Source organism: Ictidomys tridecemlineatus, chromosome 11 (assembly GCF_052094955.1).
Source record: "Ictidomys tridecemlineatus isolate mIctTri1 chromosome 11, mIctTri1.hap1, whole genome shotgun sequence".
Taxonomy (NCBI): domain Eukaryota; kingdom Metazoa; phylum Chordata; class Mammalia; order Rodentia; family Sciuridae; genus Ictidomys; species Ictidomys tridecemlineatus.
The window spans coordinates 127,430,366-127,447,180 of record NC_135487.1 but is presented as its reverse complement, the minus strand read 5'-3'; the positions used below and the strand labels follow the sequence as shown (position 1 = coordinate 127,447,180).

The following is a 16,815-nucleotide window of genomic DNA, read 5'->3' as shown; positions in this document are numbered from 1 at the left end:
GAGGCTTTTTACTTTTTCTTTTCTAAGAGATCTTAAGTAATTTTATCACTTATATTAAAGACAAATGAAGGTTCACACTAAAAGCTCCCCTACTCCAAGACTCCTATCCCACAGGCAATGATAGACATCCTATCTCCCTCAGCTTTCTTCTGTTACAAAATAAAATCCCAGCTGAACTCAATAGCATGCCCCTGTAGTTCCAGCTGCAGGGGAAGCTGAGTGCAGGAGGATTGCTTGAGGTTCGATTACATCTTCAAAAATAAAAATTCCAGGCCAGGCGCAGTGGCGCAGGCCTGTAATCCCAATGTCTCAGGAGGCTGAGACAGGAGGATCACGAGGTAAAGGCAGCCACAGCAACAGTGAGGCGCTAAGTTACTCAGTGAGAAGCTGTCTCTAAATATAAAATAGGGCTGGGGGTGTGGCTCAGTGGTTGAGTGCCCCTGAGTTCAACCCCTGGTATCCCCACACACACCCAAAAATAAAATAAAAATTCCGAGCCAGGCCGGGTGCTTTAGGCCTGTAATCCTAGTGATTCGAGAGGCTGAGGCAGGAGGATAGGAGTTCAAAGCCTGCTTCAGCAACTTAACCAGACCTTATCTCTAAGTAAAATATAAAGAGGGCTGGGGATGTGGCTCAGTGGATAAGTCCCCTTGGGTTCAATGCCCGGTACCAAATACATTAATAATAAAAAATGCTGGACACCAGCCCCTGACCCCTTCCCCTAGAATCAGAGTCATGGTTATTGAAAACAGCATATGCATAGAGTCTGGGAGATCAGAAAGCCTCCGCTTACTCCAGCACGACACCCCAAAGTACTGACAACACTTCCAACTGCAACTTTCGCGCCCCGAACTCCTAAGTCCCGCCTACCCACGCCCGCCCTGGACCGAAGCCGGCCCCCACGCTTCCGGCGAACGTGGTGGTTGCCAATAGCAACATGATATTGCCCGTGCCTGCTGGATAAAGCCTGAGAGCGACAGTCGGCTTTACCAATAGGACCATTGGGGAGCGTCTAAGTGACAGCCGGAGTAGCCAATCCGTACGGGGCAATGCAAGGCGGGACTTTGAGTGCGGAAGTTGACCCGGGACCTGAGGAAAGGAGCGAGGAAAAGACCCGGTAAAGGTACAAAATAGGCAGGTGAGAGCCTGGAAGAGCTCAGCAGTCAGAAGCGCGGTGGAAAGAGGGGATCCCGGACTAGAAAGGGTGCAGGAGGCTGCGGGGGAAGGCGACAGGGTTCTGGTCGCGGGTGGAGGGAGGGAGCGCATTTAAAGGAGCCAAGGCCCAGGATAAGGTAGAAATTTAAAGGGCCAGAAGCCCCGAAGACAAGAGACATTTAAAGGTGCAGATGCCCAAGATAGAACAAACTCTTGAGACGACCAGTTCCGCACACCGGAGACATTTAAAGTGCTAGGTTCTCGGGAGAGAAGGACATTTTAAGGAGACTAGAGCCAAGCATCGAAGTCATTTATATGAGCATGGGTTGGGATTTTAGAACACGTTTATTGAAGAGGCAGTAATAAGAGTCGGTTATGAAGGGTCTGGTTAGAGAAGACGGTAAGTCATATCCTAAGAAGGAACTGTGCTCCTCCTCTCCTCCATTGTCCTTTCTGGCTCCTCTAGGTTCTCTCCATCCCGGACCTTGTTCCCAGGCTATGGCCCCCAGTGCCCTGTAGACCTGGCAGTCCCCCGGTGTTTGCGGCCCCTACTTGGGGGTCTGGGTGGCTACCGGAGGGCCTTCCAAAGGGAAAGAGAAGGCAGGACCATGGCATCTAGGGCCTCTGAACTTCCCCAGGGGCGCAGCGTGACGGCGGGCATCATCATTGTTGGAGATGAGATCCTCAAGGTGTGTCTGGGACAGAAGAAGGGGAGGGTGCGGCTTTCTCCTGACCTTAAGAGCTTGCTCCCCATCCTGTTGAGGGAGGTGAACTAGGGTGGGAGTCCCCTTGCCTACCACAGTAGATTCCTGGAGTGAGTCCAACATATTGGATTCACTTTCTTTCAAATTACTCCACTAAAAAAAGTTGTAGCAATGTCCCCATTTTTCCAAGTAGTATAGTAGGGGACGTAGGGACTACCCGGCAGTGACAGGAAGCCTAGCAAGTAGAGGAGATAAAAATGCACATATTATATATTTAAGAGTTATATCCAGGCTGGTGGCACAGGCCTATAAGCCCATAGGCTCAGGAGGCTGAGGCAGGAAGATCACAAGTTCAAAGCCAGCCTCAGCAACTTAGCAAGGCCCTAGGCAGCTTATTGAGACCCAGTCTCAAAAAGTAAAAAGGGCTGGGGATGTGGCTCAGTAGTTAAGCATCCCTGGGTTCAATCCCTGGTACAAAAACAAATAAATAAAGTTTATATCCAGCCTATTTGGAAATGATTCAAGGCACTCAGCAAAGTGGATAAATGAGATAGAAGGAAGAGGAATTCCTTCTGAATGATCAAGGGTATTACTAGAGGACATGGCAGGGCATCAGGTTTGTAATAGTAAACACTATTTTTTGAGTGCTTAGTAGAGGCTAGCAGTATGCTTATTACATCACAAATGTGATTTTACTAAGCCTCACAACAATTCCATGAAGTTGGTGCTTTTATTGTGAATCTCAGTTAATAAATAGATTACGCAACTGAGGCTTAGAGAGGTTGAGAAACTTGCCTGAGATTACACACCTAGAAAGTAGTAGAAATGGAATTCTAGCATGACTCTTCCTTACTCCAGAACACACTCTTAACCTATATAGAGAGGTAGAAGGAGATGGGGCTGGAAAAGAGGATAGGATACACACCACAGACAGCCTTAAATACTTGCAAAAGAATTTGAACTTTATTCTGCATACAGTTGGAAACAACAAATGGCTCTTGAGCCCAAAAGTGATGCAATCACAGTGACGCATTAGGAAGGTTACTCAGAAGACACAGAGCAAAGCACCGTGGCTGGAGGCTGGGAGCTCGGCCAGGAGGCTGTTGCCATTGACCAGGTGAAAGGTGCCAAGGACCTGTTTGGTGACTGGGAACAGAGGAGAGCAGATGGGGAGACATTTCAGTAGAGTTGACAGAATAAAGAGTCTGACTGGCTGTAGACAGTGTCTGGGATGCCACTGACTGAAGTGACAATAGCCAGGGATACAGTGAGGCTGCCCAGTAAGCACTTGGAGTCAGGAGACTGAAACTGTCAGGACTGGTAAGGAGATGGACAAATCGCCCACAGAGAATTGATAACTGAGTCCATAAATATACGTAAGGTCAAGATCAAAGAGCAGAGGGCCCCAAGGTGAATCTCTTGATGACATTCCAGGGGATTTTCCCACCCAGCCCAGGCTCAGCAGCCTGAAGGGGTGACCTCAAAGAGCAGAGTACCCATCATCAGACAGATGTAGCTATAGTCCCCCTGCCTTTCATCCCCATGGTATTGACAGTCTCATCCTCCCCAACCCCCAGGGACACACTCAAGACACCAACACCTACTTTCTGTGCCGGACACTGCGCTCCCTGGGGGTCCAGGTGTGCCGAGTCTCTGTTGTGCCTGATGAAGTAGCCACCATTGCAGCCGAGGTCACCTCTTTCTCTAGCCGGTTTACCCATGTTCTCACTGCAGGGGGCATCGGCCCCACTCATGATGATGTGACCTTTGAGGCAGTTGCCCAGGCTTTCGGGGAGGAGCTGAAGCCACATCCTGAGCTGGAAGAGGCCATCAAAGCCCTAGGAGGGCAGGGCTGGGAGAAGCTGTCCCTGGTGCCCTCCTCTGCCCGCTTGCATTACGGCATAGATCCTCGCACTGGCCGCCCCTTCCGATTCCCGCTGGTCTCTGTCCGGAACGTCTACCTCTTCCCAGGCATTCCGGAGCTGCTGCGGCGGGTGCTGGAGGGGCTAAAGGGACTGTTCCAGAACACAGCTGTTCGTTTCCACTCCAAGGAGCTGTATGTGGCTGCTGCTGAAACCTCTATTGCCCCCATCCTTGCGGAGGCCCAGGCCCACTTTGGGCGGAGGCTTGGCCTGGGCTCCTACCCTGACTGGGGCAGCAACTACTATCAGGTGAAGCTGACTCTAGACTCTGAGGAAGAAGGACCACTGGAGGAATGCCTGGCCTACCTGACTGCCCGTCTGCCCCAGGGGTCGCTGGTCTCCTACATGCCCAACGCCGTGGAGCAAGCCAGTGAGGCTGTATACAAACTCGCTCAATCAGGTAGGGGCCTTCCTCGGGGAAGGGCAGCATGTACCGGCCTTTGGTGCCATCCAAGATTTAGAAACGCAGGACCTGTTGGCGGGGGGCTTCCCACAATTCTGAGAGAAAGTAGAAAATAGTATTGATTAATTCCTTCTAAGAAATATTGATTGAGTGCCCATTCTCACCAGCACCGTGCTGGACAACATGGACAAATGTATGCTCTGCTCTTCTGGATCAGTGGTTTAACCAGAGGGGTGGATGTGAAGCAGGGGACCATACATGAGGTGTGAACGAAGAGGATTCCACATTTGGGAGATCAGCCTTGATCTAGGGTCAGAGACAGCTTTTCTGACCCAGTAACAAAAGAGCTGAGTGATAAGGAGCATTTGATTGGACCAGGGGGTGGGCCAAGAGCAAAGAGAATGGAAGTAGACCTGGAGGAACAGCTTGGGGTTTAGGGGAATGGAAGTAAGGGCAGGTGGCTGAATGGCAGGCAGGGGACAGACTGCAAAGGCCAGGGGACAGCATGAAGGAGTTTAGACTTAATCCTAAGAACACGGGAAGAGGTTAAAGGGCTTTAAGCAAGGGCAACATGCCCCATTCAACAGCTATATATTCCTGATGCCCACTTCCCTGCCTGCCTGGCAGGGTCTTCTCTGGGGAAAAAGGTAGCAGGTGCCCTACAGACCATTGAGACTGCCCTGGCTCGGTACCATCTCAACCAGCTCTGTGTGGGCTTCAACGGGGGCAAGGACTGCACCGCCCTCCTGCACCTCTTCCACGCAGCTGTGCAGAGGTGAGCCCACCTCAGGACACCTAATCCCTCTAGTTCCCCATCCCAGGAAGCGGAGAGGAGGCCAGGACATAGGGGCTAGGAAGGGAGGTAGCCCCAGTGACCTCTCTGTTCCATTCTCCCACCCTGTGTATCAAGCATCTGGCGCATGCCTGGCCCTGGATATAGAGGTGCAGGCCACCATCCCCGAGCACAAGTGGGTCACAGTCACATTGGGGAGGTGATATTTACCAGAAATATCAATCCATACATAGGGACGCTCAGGTTCAAGAAGTGAGCAATTGGAGTGGGCTTCCCATAGGAAGTGGGTCGGCTAGATTAAAAAAAATGAGGGAGAAAGGGAGGGTGTCCATCCCATGCAACAAAGAGAGAGTGTGCTCTCCAGAGAGCCAAGTTCCCTGTCTATGCCAGCAACCTGATGAATCCTTCCCCTTCCCCAGGAAATTTCCTGATGTCCCCAAGCCCCTGCAGATCCTGTATATCCGCAGCATCTCCCCTTTTCCTGAGCTGGAACAGTTTCTACAGGACACTATCAAGAGGTACTAGAGGCCGGAGGTTTGGGCTCCAAGAGGAGCTTGGCAGGTCCCCCTCTGACCTCCACCTCTCTCTTCCTAAGGTATAATCTGCATGTGTTGGAGGCTGAGGGTGACATGAAGCAGGCCCTGTGTGAGCTGCAGACACAGCACCCCCAGTTGGAGGCTGTCCTGATGGGCACTCGCCGGACGGATCCCTATTCCTGTAGCCTCTGCCCTTTCAGTCCCACCGACCCCGGCTGGCCTTCCTTCATGCGCATCAACCCACTGCTGGTAATGCCTTCTGTCTCCTGGGCCCTGTCAGTCATGGCACCCCAGCTCCCCTGGGGAAGGAGGCCAGGGCCTGACTCGTGGATGAAGGGGCCCCACCATCCAAGGGAGGCAGTGCTGTTTGTTCATTCATCTCTTCAACAGATATTTATTGAGCATTGTACTTTTTACTGTGGACCAGTGACCTGTGCTCTCCAATATGACAGCCATTAGCTATTTATTCATACTTAGGTTATAACTGAAGTTAAATACAAGTTACTAAAATACTTTCACAGGATGAAGAAGATGACATGTGAATTATTTTAGCTCAAAAATATTTTTTGGTTCTGGGAATTGAACCCAGGGGCATGCTGACCACTGAGCTACACCCCCAGGCCTTTTTATTTTTTATTTTGAAACAAATCTCACAAAGTTGCCCAGTGGCCTCAAACCCGAGCCCCCCAAGCGGCTGGGATTATAGGCATGAGTTACTATGCCTGGCTTATATCTCAATTTTAAAAATTAAGAACAATTTAAAATTCATTTCTTCAATTATAGTAGCCATGTTTCGAGTCACTGCCGTAAGACGCACAGATATGTCCGTCCTGGCAGACAGCCGAGCCTGGCAGCACCGACTGAGACACACAGTCCTTCCATGTTGGGGATGTGACACGTCAGTGAGAGTGGCTCGAGAATGGAGAGGGTAGAGGACGGAGGCCTCCTGTCTCGCTGCTTAGTCTGCACAGAGCAAGGTGCACCACAGAACCAGACAGCAAGCCTCCCTCCCTCAGAGCCAAGGGGCAGGGGAGAGAATGTGACTGTTCTATGACTCTGACCTCCCAGGACTGGACCTATAGAAACATCTGGGACTTTCTGCGTCAGCTGTTTGTCCCATATTGTATCCTGTATGACCGAGGGTAAGTTTAGGGGAGCAGAATGGGTGTGGGGGTGTGAAGGTGTTGGGATAGGGGAGCCCCCCAGAGAGCCTACCGTCACTCACTGGCCTTCCGTTTCCGCTCTCCAGGTACACGTCTCTGGGGAGTCGAGAGAACACAGTACAGAACCCAGCCCTGAAGTGCCTAGGCCCAGGAGGACACCCCACCTACCGTCCAGCCTACCTCCTGGAGAATGAAGACGAGGAGCGGAACTCCCGCATGTGACCTCCCTTGTGGAGGGGGGAGGGGAGTGCCTGTCAATAAACCAGCCTCTCACTGTGCTGTGGCTCTGGCTGTGTCTTTGTGCTCCGAGGGATGAGGGACAGAAGTGGCCAGACCTGCGAGCTCGAAGCTGGTCATGCCCACCCTGAGGAACCAGGGGTAGGATGGGACAGACGGAAGGGAGCACTCCTGGACGATTCTCAACGCCAGCCGCATCCAGAGCCCACCAAGGTGGGAGGAGTTGTGCTGACCACGGAGAAAGGGGCAACCAGACAGGCCCACCCAAGCTGGAGGAAGGGACGCTGAGGTGGCCTGGCTGTGGAGATGGAGTGCCCAGGCCCTCCCCCACTAACCCCACCCCATCCCTGTCCAGAGGGGCTGACTCAGCCTTTTCCCAGGCCCAGAATGTTCCTTTGCTAGGCCCTGGGGCCTTTGTGTCTAGTCATGAGGCCTGAAGGGGGTGGGGACAGTTGATAAAAGGCACCAAAGGCAGCTCCCACACCCTTCCTCAGCACCGCTGCCCACATGCAGCCCAGGACACAGCCCCTAACCCAGGCCTTACCCTTCTCCCTTGGAGGGGTCCTGCGAGACGCTGGGCTCCGTGTGCCTGTCATTAAGATGGGCACAGGGTGGGAGGGCCTGCAGCGAACCCTGAAGGAAGTGGCCTACATACTGCTCTGCTGCTGGTGTATCAAGGAGCTGCTGGACTGATGACGCCAGGGAGCGGCGTCCTCTACCGCTGACAGCATGGCTGGCACCGCTCAGGTGGGCCCAGGGTCAGACGGGGGTGTGGCTGCGGCCTGTGTAGCCCAGCCTGCCTCTCAGCTCCCCTATTCTCTTCTGTAGCCCCATCAAGACTCCTGGGGCCGGCTGTGCCTGACCAAGGACAGGTGGGCCACAAACGACGACTGAAGAGTGAAGTGTGGATCCTGCTTTGAGCTGTGCCATCTGCCAGACTAGCCTCGTCTCTGGACCTCAGTCCCCAGCCTCTGCCTCTGTCGAACCTCTGGTGAGCGGGAGTCTGGCCTGCTGGCCGGCGCTCCAGTAAGACTACCGCAGGACCTGGCACACCTCTACGCCTGGCACAGTGAGCCCGCCAGCCCAGATGGGTGATCTCACCGTGCTCTTAGTACCAGGCATGGGCTGTGCCCTAAGATCTCTGAGAATCGCTGAACTATACGTATAATAAAAAGGCTTTGAGGCCAAAAGTTCCAAATGTCTAAGGGGGAAGGAGACCAAAGTCAGCACTGAAGGAGTCTTCGAGCCAGAGTGCAGACCAAGGAGGGAAGGACGTTGTCCGGGACAGAAGTGACATTGAAATCCAGGTTTCCTGACTCACTCGTACCTGGGTGGGGAGAGTGGAGGGGAGAAAGGCCAGGATCCTCCCACCTATGTATAGCAAGGGGTCCAGCTTGGTGTGTTCTGTGAGGCCAGGGTATTAGAAGGGCCACCCGAGGGACTCAACCCTTCCCCAGATAGAGGACCTGGTGTAGGAGCTCCCTGCCTCTGAGGAGCTTAGGGAAGCACCAGGCTATTCCCAGTTTGTGGAGGAAGTGGGCCCCATGAGCTACCAGGCTTATCAGGGCACGACTCCTATCAGGACACCAACCGTTTCAGTGAGTAGAATTGACTCCTCGCTTCCCCTTGGAAGCCAATAACAGGATTTCCCAAAAGACTCCCAGCGGTAGGTACCTGTGCCCATCATCTTGCTCACGCTTACTCACACGCCCCCCCCACGGCCTCCCACAACCGCAAGGCCAGCAACAGGGCTTGTTCAGTGTCCCGCTGGGATCGCCATTCAGAGTTCCGGACCTCCGTGGGCCCAAGTGTTGCTCATCCCCCTTTCTCATCTGGGACACTGGCCTGATCCGGTATATGGGGCCCTCTTGCTCCCTCTCTGGGATGAGCTCTTCTTCACCCTTCTTAGTTAACTCCTTTCTCTCTGGGTTTTTTCCTTTTTGTAAAGGTAGTATATGCCTAAAGTAAGGAATTCTCTTTTCTTTTTTGCAGTTCTAGGGAGTGAAGTGAACCCACAGGCGTTCTTTACTCCTAGTCTTTTTTTTTTTTTAGTTGTAGATAGACACAATACCTTTATTTTATTTATTTACTTTTATAGGATGCTGAGGATCGAACCCAGTGCCACACAGATGTGAGCCAAGCGCTCTGTCACTTAGCTACAACCACAGCCTTCTCCCCAGTCATTTTTAACTTTTGAGATAGGGTCTTGCAAAGTTGCTGAGGATGGCCTTGAACTTGCTCAGCTTCCTCGGATCACTGGGATTACAGGTCTGTCCCACCGCACCCCACTTAAAGAACTCTAGTAGTAAAAATTAAGTCTCCTACACCTATCCCCCAGCCTCCCTGCCTGCCTCCCTTGAAGATAACCACAGTAGACAACTTCTTGAAGAACATTCCAGAGATAGTTATGCAGGTCTGGATCTTCATTCATTCATTCAACAAATATAATTGACTGTCTGCTGTATGTAAGTCTGGGTGTTTTGGATACAGCAATAAACAAAGCAGATCCCTGTACTTGTGAAGTTTACATTCCAGTGGGTGACAACAGAAGATAAACTATAGACTTTTTAAAGTATGTTGATATAATTGGGATAGATACTATGGGGAAAAAATTAAAAGTTGGACCAGAGATGAGAGTGGGTGGGTGAAGGACAGCCCAAATAAGAACTATTTTAGTTTACTTTTATTTTTGGTACCTGAGATTGAACCCAGGGACACTTAAAAACTGAGCAACATACCAGCCTTTTTGTTTTTTATTTTGAGATAGTGTCTCACTAAATGGCTTAGGTCATCGTTAAATTGCTGATACTGGTCTTGAACTTGCAATTCTACTGCCTCAGCCTCCCAAGCTGCTGGGATTATAGGCAAGTGCCACTGCACTGGGTAAGATATGTTTTTTAAACTGGGTAGTGGTAGTGCATGCCTGTAACCGCAGCTAACAAAGAGGCTGAGGCAAAAGGATCACAAGTTTGAGGCCAGACCCTGTCTCAAAATAGAAAAAAAAATTGGTTCTAGAAATTGAACCTAAAGATACTTTACCACTAAACTACATCCGCAGCCCTTTTTATTTTTTGACAAGATCTCACTAAATTGTTAAGAGCCTCACTAAATTGCTGAGGCTGGCCTTGAACTTTCGATCCTCCTGCCTCAGTCTCCCCAGTGGTTGAGATCACAGGTATATACCATGGAACCCAACTCAAAATTTAAAAAGAAAAAAAAAATTAAAGGGCTGGGGGTATAGCTTAGTGGTAGCGCACCCCTGGGTTCAAACCCCAGTACTGTAAAAAAAAAAAAAAAAAACTTGAGCTTTTATACACACACACACAGTATCTTTATTTTTTATGTGGTGCTGAGGATCAAACCCAGTGCCTCACGCATGCCAGGCGAGCGCTCACTCAACCACTGAGCTACAACCCCAGCCCCAAACTTGAGCTTTTATGCTGAGTGAATGAGGAACTTGCCTGGTATCAAACATGAACTAAGTTTTTACGTAAAAGGTTCATACTGGCTGCTATGCTGAGAATAGACTTTAGAAAATAAGGGTAGACTGTTCAAGACCTTTAGGAGGTAAGAAGCCCAGCACAGATGGACACCTTGGCAGGTCAGGTCAGACTAGAGCAACAGCGTGCCGAGAGTGGCTAGATTCCAAATATGCCTATTCTTTTTTTTTGTACCAGGGATTGAACCCAGGAGCCCTACCTCGGAGCCACATCCCCAGTCCTTTTTCATATTTTATTTGGAGACAAGGTCTTGCTGAGTTGCTTAGGGCCTCCATATGCTGCTGAGGATGGCTTTGGACTTGTGATCCTCCAGCCTCCCAAGCTGCTGGGATGACAAGTTACAGGTGTGCACCACGGCCTCCAGCAAAATGTTCACTCCTCACAGTCCTCTGCACCCTGCTCTCTGTCTCTTGGTTTTTTTTTTGTTGTCATTTGTCTGTTTTCAGTCCTGGGGGTTGAACCCAGGGCCTCGTGCACACCGAGCACCCCACCACCAAGCAACATCCCCACCCTGTACCTTGATTTCTCTTCCTTCGTGCACTTTGTGTAGGATCCAAACACCACTGCAGTATATTTAGAGCTTGCCTGTCTTTGTTTATGGCAGTCTAGTACTTGACCTCAAGACTGTTTCTTATCCCTCACAGCCCAGTACTCCCATTTATTTATATACTTACTTATATATATACTTACTTATTTGGCACTAGGGATTGAACCCAGGGGAGCTTAACCACGGAGGTACAACCCCAGCCCTTTTTATTTGTCATTTTGAGAAAGAATCTCACTAAAATGCTTAGAGCCTTGATCAGTTGCTGAGGCTGGCTTTGAACTTGTGATCATCCTGCTTCAGCCTCCACCCAGTCAGGAGGCTGAGGCAGGAGGATCACAAAGTTTGAGGTCAGCCTCAGCAACTTAGTGAGACCCTGACTCAAAATTAAAAATAAAAGTTTCGGGTATGTGGCTCAGTGGTTAAGTACCACTAGGTTCAATCCCTGGTACCAAAGAAGAAGAAGAAAGGAGAAGAAAGAAAAGAAAAAGGTTTGTAGATATAGCTTAGTGGTAAAACATGCTAGAGTTCGACCCCAAACCACAATTTAAAAAGATATATATATGGCATGACAAGGATAATTATCCCATGTTAAAAACTAGCCCAGAAGTGGAGGTCAGACGGCATTCTGCAGTAGAACAATCATTTAGTGAACCCAGATTTTTAGATCTCAAATTCAGGGCTAGTCAAGTGCAGTGGTAGACACCTGGAGTCCCTGTTAGTCGCCAGGCTGAAGTGGGAGGATTTCTTTTCTTTTTTTTTTTTTTTTTAATATTTATTTTTTAGTTCTCGGCGGACACAACATCTTTGTTTGTATGTGGTGCTGAGGATTGAACCCGGGCCGCACGCATGCCAGGCAAGCGCGCTACCGCTTGAGCCACATCCCCAGCCCCAATGGGAGGATTTCTTGAGCCCAGTATTTGGAGACTAGCCTTGTCAACATAGTGAGATTCCTGTCCTCAAAAAATAAATAAGTAAATAAATAAATAAAAACAAATTTAGGGCTCCTCCTCATCAGCCTGTCCACCTCTTCTGAGCTGGTGTTGGTGTGGAAGATGGCCAAGTCTCCTGGGAGGCCAAGCCAGGCAGGCCAGTGTAGGCTGCCCGCCCCCCACCCCCAGTCTGCACCTGCTTCCCACCTCAACCCTGAACTCCTCTTGACGCCTCTGGATCTTGGCTTGTGAGCTCAGTGAGGCATCCCAACAACCAGCTTTTCACCTAATTCACCCAGGACAGATCTTTCCATTCTTCTAGAGGGGAAAAAGAAATGCTCCAGTGTTCTCTCCCCCAAATAGAGCAACTCAGGTTCTGAGCATGCCGACTACCACCCCAGGAACTGAGATGGGAACAGGGTGTGCAGGGGAGCAGGATGCCATAGGGAGGGCTGGATAAGATTGCATCTGCCTCTCGGTGCCCACAAGGGGTTGGGGAACCGGTGGGGAAGGAGGGAAGAGACAAGAGGGATGAATAGGCACTGACCCCCCCCAAGTACCACAGAAAGGCAAGAAGCCTGTAATCCAGGATTCCCTGCAGATTACATGGGATAGATAGTCCTCAATGGTGAAATAAGAAGCAAGCAGGGGAGAGTGGTCACCACCAAGAGGTCTGGGTAGGGGCACTTAATACACTGGATATCATAGCAATGATTGGGGGGGGGGGCCTCCATCTTTTCCCAACTACACCAGGAAGCATGCAGAAAAGGAGGGATTTGCATGCATGTAATCCCAGCGACTTGGGAGGCTGAGGCAGGAGGATTGCAAGCTCAAGTCCAACTTCAGGAGGATCTCGAGTTCAAAGCCAGATTCAGCAATTTAGCAAGGCACTAAGCAACTCTGGAAGACTCTGTCTGTAAATAAAATACAAAAGAGGGGGTGGGGATGTGGCTCAGTGATTAAGTGCCCCTGAGTTCAATCCTCAGTATCAAAAACAAAACAATAGCCTCAGCAATTTAACGGAGGCCCTAAGCAATTTAGTGAGACCCTCCCTGCCTCAATAAGCAAACAAACAAATAAATAAACAAATAAATAGGGCTAGGGACCTGGCTCAGTTCAATCACCAGTACTTAAAAAAAAAAAATACACACGACTATAATCCAAGCGGCTGGGGAGGCTGAGGCAGGAGGATCTGTTCAAAGCCAGATGTGCTAAGTAACTCAGTGAGATCCTGTCTCTAAATAAAATACAAAATAGGGCTGGGGATGGTTGAATGTCCTTGAGTTTAATCCTGGGTACCAAAAAATGAAATCAAAAAAATAAAAAAGAAAAGTGTGGCAAACATTGCTGGCACCCTGTAGCGCAGACCCCAAGGGCCTAGGCTCTTATTTGCATTTCGTTTACATGTGTTATTTCCCTCTCAACACACGTTAAGTCCCCACTCCCTTTTTCAGTGGTTCTCAGACTGCAGATTTGGAGGCCTCGGAGCATACCCATATCTCCTGCCAATGACTAGTCCGGCACCCAGTAACTTTCCAGAGCGCACGCGTCTCTATGCTTTACCTACCCCAGGATCAAAGCAGCGACCCTAACTCCTAGCAGGCTGGGTTCCGGACCCGGAGATCTGCGCCCCCTAGTGGCTCGCCGGAGGGAGGCTGAGCGCAGAGGGGTTCTGTTTCGCCTTCTCTGGGACGTGGAGTTTTGGAAAATGTTCCCCGGAGCTTCCTGAAGCTAAATTTACCTCCCCTGGCCCTGGGGGGCGCAGAGATCCCGGCGGCGATTAGCACAGCTCGGCAGCCGGCTCCAGCCGAGAGGCCCGGAATAGGCGCGGAGTTATAAATAGTGCTGCCCGCAGGTGTGGGGGGAGTCGGCGGGAGGGGGGTACCCCTGGCAGCCACGGCCCCTTCAGGTGGGTTGGGCGGTCGCGGTGGGGGAGATGGGGGATGGTGGGTGGGGGGACTGCGGTCTGAGCGCCCCCAGCGGTTTCCTGGGCGGCGGGTTTTTCGAGGGAAGCGGAGGCAGCCAGGGGAAGGGGGGTGGGGTAGTGGGGAAGAGGTGGGCGCCAGGCGCAGGCTGACTCTCCGCTCCAGCTCAGCCCCTCACATTCCGAAACAGGCCCCCAGACCCACTGGCTTTAGACCCCGCCCGGCAGAGCCTCGCCCCTCCAGCCGCCGAAGCCTCTTTCCCCCCAGGCTCTGCAAGCGTCTAACTTTTCTGCTTCTACTCTTCTGCGCACGTGGCCCAGCCAGTCCAGGCAACTGGCCACCACTCTGAAGTCGCTGTCCCCGGCCCCAGGTCCTCCCAGCTGGGACTTCCATCCTTTTCAGGGCAGGAACCTCACTCTCTAGGTACTGACCCACCTCCTGCTACTTTGCCTGAAATATTAAGGTCTAGCTGGTCTCCTGAAGATTGAAACCTGAACGTGCGGATCTGAGGCGCTCCCCTGTCTTCAGGAGGCCCCGGCAGGCTCCACACTTGCCCTCCGGCTCCCAGTTCCAGGCCCTGGGCCGGGGTTGGGGGGTGGGACCGCCGGGATTCCACGGGAGGGGGCGGGCCCCCAGGCAGCGTTCCTCTACTGCGGCGGTCTCAGGTTTGGCGCGGTAAGAGTCCAGAGTTGGGGGGATAGGTGGGAATTGAATTCAAGTTGGGGTTCCCGCCTCTGAGAGAGGGAGCTGTTTGTACCAGAAGAGAGAGCAAGCGCTGGGGATGTAGCCCAGTGGTGGAGCGCTTGCCTCGCTGCGCAGGGCCCTGGGTTCAATCACCAGCCCTGGAAAAGAGAGAAATATGGGAGGGAGGGTCGGTCACTCCAGAACTAACAGCAAGTTCAGAGGCTGCTCAGACCCAAGTGGGGAGTGGCAATCTAGCCGCAGAAAGATTCGGGTGGTGTCCTGCCAGACGCGACCCCCGGAGGTGGGGGGCGGGCAGGGGTGAGCCTTTCGCATCTTTGCTCCCTAGTGCTGGTGCCAAGGCGCCCGCCTTTCTATTGCCTCTGGAGGCCCTGAGCCAATCTTTTCCTCCCAACCCCCCTCCCCGCACCATCCTTTTCCTCGGCCGTGCAACCTCCGCCCCGAAGCAGACCCCTCTCGGTTTCACTTGTGCTTCTGGCACCAACGCCTTGCCCTTGTCACGGCCCTTCCCCTGGCTAGCGCGACCCCGACGGCAGAAGAAGGAAGGGAAACCCCAGGCCTGGACCCCACCCGCTCCCGGCCCTAAGGACCAGAATCTGTCCGGCGGGGCCGAGATGAAAACCCGGAGCACTGACCGGCCTCGGGACCCAGGGGGGACAGGGACCATAGGAAAACCTGGAGCGGATTATTCGAGCCGGAGCGCCCCACGCCTGCTGTTAACCCCTCCCTCCTATAGCCCCCCTAATTCTCCAGTGAGATAATGTCTAGGGTGGGGGGCTGTTTGGTTTGGCCTGGGCCCTCAGGGGCGCCTCACACTTTCCGCCCCTGGCTAGGGCGCAGGGCAGCGGCCCCGAGGCTGAGTCACGGCCGGAGAGAGAAGGAGCAAGAGGGAGGGAGGGACCCGGACTCCGCCCCTCCCCCTGCGCGGGGATCCCGGGTCAGCCCGGGTGAGGGCCAGGGCCCCCCTGGCGCCGCCCATTGTGGTCCAACAGGTTGAGCTGGTGTCCCGCGGAGCCACCTGCTGGAAAGGGAGGGAGGCCCCCTGCGGAGGGGGTTAGGGAAGAGAAAGCGAGTCCGGCCCGGTTCGGCCTGGCCGGCTGCTGCGAAGCCGAACCTAGCCCGAGGGAGCCGGATTTGATTCCGTTTGACACTGGTGGGAGGGGCCCTTTGGGGTACGCAGCGCCGCAGGCCCAGCTGGAAAACTCCCAGACAGGCTACCTTTCGGGGACCGAAGTACCCACGCCCGTCCCCCCCCGCGCCGCGCAAGCCACACACACAAACATCCTGACACCCAGGCCCCCTCGCCACCTGGGTCTCTGAGCGAAGCCGTGTCCAGAAGTCCCTCGGTCGTGGAGACTCAGTTTCTCCACTTAGGGATCCGGCAGAATGGAGGCGGAGAGCAGGAGCGTGAGCGCACCTCCCCCTCCTCCTGGAGGACACGGCCCCTCCCCTCTGACAATGCCAAGGCCGCAGCGGGCACCGGCTGGAGCGCAGAGGCTTCTTGCCCCCAGGCGGCGTTCCCTCCCCGCGGGGCGCCATCACGCGTGGGGAGGGACATAGGGTGCCCGCAGCCTCAACTCCCCCGCTCCTTCTGTGGGGGGTGGGGCGCAGGGGCCGAAGCTGAAGGCCGAGTGTCCCCCCTCCCCCGCCCTCCTGGGGCCCTGACCTGATTATAGCCCCTCTCGGGACCCCCTCCCTCAAGACCCTAGGTCTTCACCCGCACCCAGCCTATCCTTAACCTCTCATACCCTTCCCTCTCGAGGTGCTGACCCTAAGGAAGCCCCTCTTGGAGAAGAGGGAGCCCCTAAGGGGGGGTGCTCCATTCCCAGGCCGCTGCGGACACTGCCCCCTCCCCCTCCCCTTCAGGTTTCAGACCGGCCCCTCGGCCCCGCCCCCTCCCTGGTTTCATGCAAGGCGGGACCCACTTGGGATGGGCGGGTGTTCAGGCCAATGGGCGGGCCGGGCGGTGGAGTGCAGGGGGCGGGGCGAAGCAGCGGCAGAGGGCTGGACCGGGGTCCGGGGCGGAGCTCGAGTTAAGGTGGACTGGGAGAGATAGGGGTTGGAAAGGAGAGAGAGCGAGCGCGGGGGAGAGGGACCGTGGCAGGTGAAGGGAGATAGAGAGAAGGAAAGAAAGAGGGAAAGGAGGTGGGTGGGAAAGGCTCCGAGAGCAAAGTAAGAGCTTGGAGGAAGGTAGTGAAAAAGGAGGGAGGGACCCTCTGAGCCTTGCTGGGACTGGCTGGACGAAGGGGTTGAAGTTTATGTCCTTATTGGGCGGAGGGAGGGGGGCCGGGGGGGCGGG

The 16,815-nt window shown here is 53.3% G+C and overlaps 2 protein-coding genes and 1 long non-coding RNA gene across 9 annotated transcripts; 2 read left to right on the top strand and 1 right to left on the bottom strand.

The window, feature by feature from the left end:
* The first annotated feature begins 986 nt into the window (after window positions 1-986).
* Flad1 (flavin adenine dinucleotide synthetase 1) lies at window positions 987-6,953 on the top strand. 4 transcript variants are annotated; one of them, XM_005331315.4, is made up of 8 exons: window positions 987-1,138; window positions 1,622-1,844; window positions 3,437-4,181; window positions 4,812-4,959; window positions 5,397-5,495; window positions 5,573-5,762; window positions 6,582-6,655; window positions 6,763-6,953. In XM_005331315.4, exons 2-8 carry the CDS (start codon window positions 1,764-1,766, stop codon window positions 6,896-6,898), a joined length of 1,473 nt encoding a protein of 490 aa, XP_005331372.1. In that variant the 5' UTR covers window positions 987-1,138; window positions 1,622-1,763; the 3' UTR covers window positions 6,899-6,953. The 4 variants fall into 4 exon arrangements, with proteins under 4 accessions (XP_005331372.1, XP_077883581.1, XP_021586189.1 ...); XM_013361150.4 differs by having other exon boundaries at window positions 1,055-1,123; XM_078027455.1 differs by lacking the exons at window positions 6,582-6,655; window positions 6,763-6,953 and adding an exon at window positions 6,297-6,434.
* Window positions 2,801-16,763, bottom strand: LOC110598742 (uncharacterized). Of its 4 annotated transcripts, none has more exons than XR_013428246.1 (5): window positions 16,265-16,763; window positions 15,825-16,107; window positions 5,188-14,656; window positions 3,464-4,279; window positions 2,801-3,005 (listed from the first exon to the last, which is right to left on the bottom strand). It is a non-coding gene; the product is annotated as an uncharacterized LOC110598742 (long non-coding RNA). The 4 variants fall into 4 exon arrangements; XR_013428247.1 differs by lacking the exon at window positions 16,265-16,763 and having other exon boundaries at window positions 5,188-5,269; window positions 6,729-14,656; window positions 15,825-16,205; XR_013428245.1 differs by lacking the exon at window positions 16,265-16,763 and having other exon boundaries at window positions 15,825-16,207.
* On the top strand, window positions 7,421-9,427 carry Lenep (lens epithelial protein). Its single transcript, XM_021730515.3, has 2 exons — window positions 7,421-7,660; window positions 7,742-9,427. Exon 1 carries the CDS (start codon window positions 7,421-7,423, stop codon window positions 7,604-7,606), a length of 186 nt encoding a protein of 61 aa, XP_021586190.1. The 3' UTR covers window positions 7,607-7,660; window positions 7,742-9,427.
* Window positions 16,764-16,815: the final 52 nt, after the last annotated feature.